General features: G+C 46.2%; 1 protein-coding gene across 1 annotated transcript in view; it reads right to left on the minus strand.

Moving 5' to 3' along the window:
- Positions 1-228: 228 nt before the first annotated feature.
- LOC311044516 (thyrotropin receptor-like) overlaps positions 229-7,245 on the minus strand; it is a gene marked incomplete at both ends in the record, with an annotated part of 33,145 nt that continues 26,128 nt past the window's right edge. The window contains 3 exons of the mRNA XM_084056158.1: positions 229-378; positions 2,168-2,359; positions 2,486-2,578. Of these exons, the coding sequence (XP_083912284.1) occupies positions 229-378; positions 2,168-2,359; positions 2,486-2,578 (435 nt within the window). The remainder of the gene's footprint in view (positions 379-2,167; positions 2,360-2,485; positions 2,579-7,245) is intronic.

Below are 7,245 nucleotides of genomic sequence, written 5' to 3' on the forward strand. Positions count from 1 at the left end.
CCTCCTACAATTTGTGAGTACTGTAGGCTAACTGTCATATTTATAGGTTGTGTGGTTGTGTATGGGTTGTGTGGTTATCATTTATTTTACTCAAGGCTCCAGAACATGGAGGTATGTTTTTCAGTAAAAGTGATGGTATTAAGGGCTTGTCTGTTTGTATGTGCCTCGACGGGGCGGGGGGTAGAGTATCTGCATGCCGGTAGTGGTGAGCTGGTCTGGGCCAAAATGTCAGGGCCGAATTTTTGTCCCAGTCCAGCCCTGACACAACCCCATCCTGTTCAACAGCATCAGGACGTCCCAGTGGAAGGCTCGCGTCAGGATGGCATACAGGAACGGGTTGGCACACGAGTTGAGAGGATAGAACAACACCAGTAACACCTGCAAGGGAAAAGTTCTGCATTAAATCATACTATGTGACATTCATTGTAAAAATAATGATTATGCGATCACATAATTCAAATGCATAATCAGCCAAATGGCACGGATTATGCGGGGGTAAATTATTTTCAAAAAGGGTGCATATTCACCGCAATAATCACATATTTCTGTGCAAAATAAGCAAAATATGCGTATTTTTCCACATAAAGTTTGCAACGTCATCGCCTCACGTTCACAAGAAGCGAAACAAAACAACAGTGTGTGTGTGTGTGTGTGTGTGTGTGTGCGCGCGTGCGTGCGTGCGTGCGTGTGTGTCCGTCTGTCTGTGACCAGCTAATCTCAGACACTTGATCGCAGCCAACCTGTGCCCGATGTCAATTCAGAACCCCTGCCCCAAATGTTTCACATAGGCCTGATATAGTGCCACCAGGAGGCCGCTTTTTGAAAAACATTTTTTTTTGACAGTACTACAGATTTTGTCCAAACGTCACGCAAATCAGTACACAGTATCTCTATAGTCATTAAACAAAACGGGTATTTCAGATTTTCCATATTCCATCCTGATTGGCTAAGAATGTCTTCCAAAGTTTGCAGGACTGCTCCGTTTTGAACAAAATGCCTCAAATCAAATCACACAGTATGCAATTTCCCTGCAATTTTGCACGCACCTTCCCACTATGCAGAGGAAGAAATGCCACTTCAAATGTTTCAAATCAGCCTGATGGTGGCGCTTTAACAGGGCGATTCGTGTTTTTACCTATAACTGCACCGATCTGTATAAAACTTTGCCCTGCACTTGGCTGAACTTCAACCTGGTGTTTGCACTTTCTCCATTTATAACTCGTTCATCTACATAAACGTTCAGGTTTCAAATATAAAGTGCGTGACCCATGCCCACGGATGTTACAACTATGTACGGGCCCACATAAGCACCTGTATCCTCCGTATTGTTCAATAAAAAGTATTTAAATCCGATTGGTGGCTATTTTCTCCATTTGCTTTCAATTCATCGGTTGGGAGGTGTATTGCACTCTGATACATTATAACTCTATGAGAAAATGGCCGCCGATCGGATTAAAACGCTTTTTATTGAACAATACGGAAGAAACCGGTACTGTACTTATACCCACCCGAAGTGAATTGTAACATCCGTGGCAATGGGGTAAGCACTTTATATTTGAAATCTGAACGTTTATGTGTGTGCAAAATGTGTAAAGTGCAAAAAACAAGTTTTTGTTTCAGGGCTAGTTATTGACCAACAGCTGGATTTATTACTTTGTTTAACGAGAGACACGGCAGATACAGTCAATTTGGTGAGTCCAGTTTCCATTCCTTATAGCAGCTAAAATGGATGTGGATTGTGGCAATTGTGAAATGCTGTTCTTTGCTGCAGTAACGTTCTCAACAAGTGCGTTTGTTTGTGTATATCCGTTGTCACGTCAACCTAGCTCCTACGAAATGCCGTGCCCCAGAGCGTCTTTATTAATACATAATAGGTAAACCTCGACTAGTCGACTACCAATGGGTCAAATTAGTCGACTAGTAAAAATCACTAGTCGTGAAAGCCCTACCACCTAGTGGTGGTGGATAGGTACTAGTGGTGGGCAGTTACCACCTATTGGTGGTGGGCAGGTACTTTACCCCTGCACCACCTAGTGGTGGTGGACAGGTACTGGTGGTGGACAGGCACTTAACCCCTGCTCCACCTAGTGGTGGTGGACAGGTACTTTACCCCTGCACCACCCGAGCGCCCCTGCATTCTTGTGATAATCACTGTCATGGGAGTGACCTTGGAGTGGGTGATGGAGATAAGTGGGCGGTGCAGCGTTGCTGATAGGCCATAGAAGCAGATGGGCGCCAGACACAGGAAGTTGGTGAAAACCAGCAGGGCCATGCGTTTGGCCATGACATCGTCATGGCGACTGGACAGGTGCCGAGGGTCATGAACCAGGATGTACATGTGAAGGTACAATGCACTCACCTATGGAAACATGTATTAATACATAACACAATGAAATGCATAAATACCACAATGAAATACATACATGCCACAATAAATAAATAAACAAACAGTAACATAAATAAAAAACACAATGCACACACTCACCACCACGAACGCCACCATGTTGAGCATCAGAATAAAAACGACATAGGCCTGAGCGCCAGGTGTGTCGATGTCCATGGGTAAACACATACTCACCTGCAGTGGTGAAAGGAAAAGATAAGCCATTTAAGCTTGTTATCAGAGTGTTACAGTTTTAATTTTGAGTGCTCGTTTGTGTCATCACTTCCAATTGACCCATTGTCAGCCATCTGACTGGTCCCTGACCGCCCAACAAGCAGGCCCCTTCCTCCTTGTTTTGCTTTCCGTTGTGTATGCTGAATTGGCGAAAGTGTACAAACCAGCTAAAAATTCTAGTCCTTACGCCCACGTCCAAGTGACATTCATCAAGCGATTCTATACAGCCAATCATAGCATACATTTGGTCTGTCCTTTGATAAATGTGATGGCGGAAACCGACCACCATTTAAATAACACGCCCTTAAATGTTCTCGAAACGCCCCGATTTTATTACATTAAAAAACGGAATACGACATGGAAAGCCAATAAGAAATAGTTTCCCCCGTCCGCTTCGCTCCCTTTCATGTTCACGTCCGACTTGCTTACTTGCTTATGGCAGTCCATCGTTGTTGATAATGTCGATGATGATGAAATCTCCCGGGGCAAAGGGGGGATGGCCTAGCCATCGGAGCTGTCTGCGTGCAAGAAACACGTCTATGCTAGATGAGTTGGTGCGATCGCAGATCTCTGCATAGGTCATGTGGTGCCCTATGTGATGCCCAGAATCCTTCGCAGATAGCGGATGTGGAAGATCTGATGTGCCGTCTGTATGGTGTCCAAGCTTCAGAGCCATACAGTAGTGTGGATACACATACTGCCTGGTACACTGCTGCCTTAGTTGATGCCTTCAGGTTCTTATCGGTGAAGACCCGTGATCTTATGCGACCAAACGCGGCTGAGGCAAGGTTGATGCGGGATTGAATATCTGCGTCAGCGTTGCAGCTGTCTGAGAGGACGTTGCCGAGGTACTTGAAGTGTGGTACCGTTTCCAGAGGTGTGTTGTCAATGTGCAAGACCGGTGTAGGTGATTGGGTAGGGCCTGACTGGTGGACTATTTGTGTCTTCTTGATGTTGACCTGATGACGATAGTTCTATAGGTAGCAGCTACCACATTGAGAGCATGCTGAAAGGACTCAGGGGCGTGCGCAATCAGCGAGTGCGCAATCAGCGTGCAGCGTGCAGTCATCAGCGTACTGGAGTTCACAGATTTGGAGGGCAGTAGTCTTGGTGGATGCCTGGAGGCGCCGGATGTTGAATAGGTTTCCATCCAGGCGGAAACTAATGCTGACTCCATCCGTGTTCTTCAGACGTTTATGGGAGATGAGTGTAACTGCTGTGAGAAAAATATCAAAAATAACCGGGCCAAAGACACATCCTTGTTTCACACCTATTTTGACATCAAATGGGTCAGACTGTTGTCCACCTATTCGAACCCTGGTTTGCATGCCATCGTGAAACTGCTGGAGGATGGAGAGGAATTTGGATGGGACCCAAAACCGGCTGAGTATTCCCCAGAGTATCTTTCGGTCTACTGTGTCGAAGACCTTCGACAGATCAATAAAAGCCATGTACAGATCTTGTTTGTGCTCTCTGGATTTTTCCTGTATTTGCCTGGCGACAAAAATCATGTCCGAAATCCACATTGGGTCTCTGGCAAGTTGTTTTCCGAGATGTGCATAGCCAGGCGTGAAAACATGATCCTTGTAAGGATTTTGCCTGCAACTGACAGGAGTGAGACACCTCTGCTGCTGTCACAAGAGGACTTATCACCTTTCTTTTTGTAGATGGTGATAATGGTGGTATCTTTCCAGTCTTGTGCAACATTCTGAGTTGTCCAGATGGCAGAGATGAGTTGGTGTAGCCGGCGTGTGAGGAGGTAACCTCCACACTTGAATACTTCAGCATGGAGTCTGAACCTGCGCTTTTATTGTTTTTAAGACACTTGATTGCCTTCAAGATTTCATGAAATGAAGGGATTTCATCAAGTAGGGGAACATAGGGGAAGCTGGGGAGTTCATCCGATGGTCGGGTTTGTGGGGTTGCTCTGGTTGAGTAGGGTGCTGAAATGTTCTGCCCATCGATCATCATTATTTGTTGTTGTCATTTTCGTCAAACCAGTGTTGGTGACGTTTTTGGTGAATCCTACGGATTCTTTGGCAGCGCGGTAGATGGATGTGCGCAGTGTGTTCCAGGCAGCATTTGTGTCCTCGATGGCAGGGCTTTCCGGGATGTTGTACAGCTCGGCTGCAAGTCGGCCTCTTAGATGGTGAGTGGCTGTAAGGGATTTAAGGGCACCACTGTCATGTCTCTTGCTGGAAGCCTGTATGCGGTGTTGCGGAAGTATCTCCAGGTTGACTTTTAACCTAATCATCCTGTGGTCAGTCCAGCATTCCACGTCAGACTACACACACACACACACACACACACACACACACACACACACACACACACACACACACACACACACACACACACACACACACACACACACACACACACACACACTGTAAGCCCAACTGTGTAGCATTGGCACATTGTGGAAACAGCACTTCTATATTCAATACTCCGCTCTAGGTCTCGCTATGGGAGAGCGCCCTCTAGCGTGAACACAGAGCATTATCAAGCATTATCTTGATACACTTCCAGGCAAGAGTTCATTTGGCTGGATTCTGATTAACTCCCCTGACCTGGAGGTCCCGCCCTCCGCCTAAATAATCAGGGGGCGAATGTCCGTTCATTCCTTCGTTTCTCTTCTCGTCTGAATAACAGAGCACATCTCCTCAGTTTCGCCAAAGATTGTTAGCTTAACTACGTTTCATCAGGCCAGGATCGACTTCTGTGACCGCGGGACGGGTGCAGTACGTTAGTCCGACAAGCGCATTCCTCCGACAGCGCAGCGCTCCGACGTTTCCAATACTAAACCCGAACCAAACCCGCACCCTAACCCTAACCGCACGCGGATGCCACATAGTCGGAGAAAAGGTCTGTCGGATTAACGCATGCCTCCCCCGCGGGACGCTAACAAATCCAAGTGATTTTCTGATATTTTTTGTTTTCACTGTGAAAATACTTTTTTTCCCCCGTAAATAACTTCCAGCGCTAACTGTTAGCCCTGCTAACTACAGCTTAGCCTAGTAGGACTTGTTAGCACGGAAAGCTAGCAAGTGGCTAACGCGTGATAGCTGTTCTGTCTAGCTCACCACTGCTGCTCGGCTAACCCGCAGGTTAGCCTTGACTTCAGGTGTTGCGGCCCACTAGCTTCAATACAAAGCTAACTCAATGGGAAATCCGTTCTTCTCTGTGGCTGAATAGCAGCACTGCAGCAGCTCATGGAATCATACAAGGAAGTAAAATGTATAATAAGCAAGAAAGGAAACGCGACCGCAATAAATAGATCCAGGGAGAAAGCGTGGCAAACTATTGCAAGCACACACAGAGTGAGTGTGTGTGTGTGTGTGTGTGTGTGTGTTTGCGGAACGGGACGGCAACGGGACGCCCAGGGACGGGGGGTGACCGCGACGGAGGCCGCAACGGGACGCACGGAGGGGGGGGGTTGACGCGCAATAACCACACATTTGCAAGACCCCAGAGGCCAACGCTAGAGCATGGCGTCCGGGACCAGGGCCCTATTCCACGAAAGGTGAATTAAATAAGCCTGGCCTTAAGTCAAATCCAGGCTTGACAAAGTCGGGTCCGTATAGCCTGGTTTAATCGGTTCCATGAACGCCAAGCCAGGCTGAAAAGGAGCGACTTTGTTGAGCTAGACCTTGTCAAGCCAGGCTGTGTCGAGCCAGGATAATGAAGCCAGGCTTCACATATTCCTATAAAAGACCATGAAAGTCGATAGCAGAATCCTTGAACTTGACCAATCATGGAGTCCAAAACCAGAGTGGCGTTCTTCTCTGTGGCTGAAATAGCAGCACTGCAGCAGCTCATGGAATCATACAAGGAAGTAAAATGTATAATAAGCAAGAAAGGAAACGCGACCGCAATAAATAGATCCAGGGAGAAAGCGTGGCAAACTATTGCAAGCACACACAGAGTGTGTGTGTGTGTGTGTGTGTGTGTGTGTGTGTGCGTGTGCGTGTGCGTGTGTGTGTGTGTGTGCGTGCGTGTGTGTGTGTGTGTGTGTGTTTGCGGGACGGGACGGGACGGCAACGGGACGCCCGGGGACGGGGGGTGACCGCGACGGAGGCCGCGACGGGACGCACGGAGGGGGGGGGGGGGGGGGGGGGGGGGGGTTGACGCGCAATAACCCCACATTTGCAAGACCGCTTTGGTAGAGGTTTGGGTTGTGTAGTTACCTTGCCATCATGATGTAACTCCAAAGGTGGACAAGAAATAAAAAATAATTTCTCCATTGACTTGAATATGCTCCTCATTGACTTACATTCAGTGAAGAGGCTCTTTTAAACCCGTAACTAATACTTTATATATATATATATATATATATATATATATATATATATATATATATATATATATATATATGACATTTTTTATATTAAAAATAAATCTGTAATATATCAAACATCTAACAACAATATGAACTATAATGTTAACAGAGTGACAATGACATATCACATGAGTCATTGTGAAACAATTATGATTCATTATGGTCACACACTATTTCAGTAATATAATTAATTTGATTATATCTTATTGTATTTGTTTCATTTTATTTGAATGCAGGGTCATTAAAATGAGTCCATATACAAACACATGTTTTGAATTAACTGTGGAAA

Source organism: Gymnoscopelus microlampas (assembly GCF_963454915.1).
Source record: "Gymnoscopelus microlampas genome assembly, chromosome: 1".
NCBI classification, from domain to species: domain Eukaryota; kingdom Metazoa; phylum Chordata; class Actinopteri; order Myctophiformes; family Myctophidae; genus Gymnoscopelus; species Gymnoscopelus microlampas.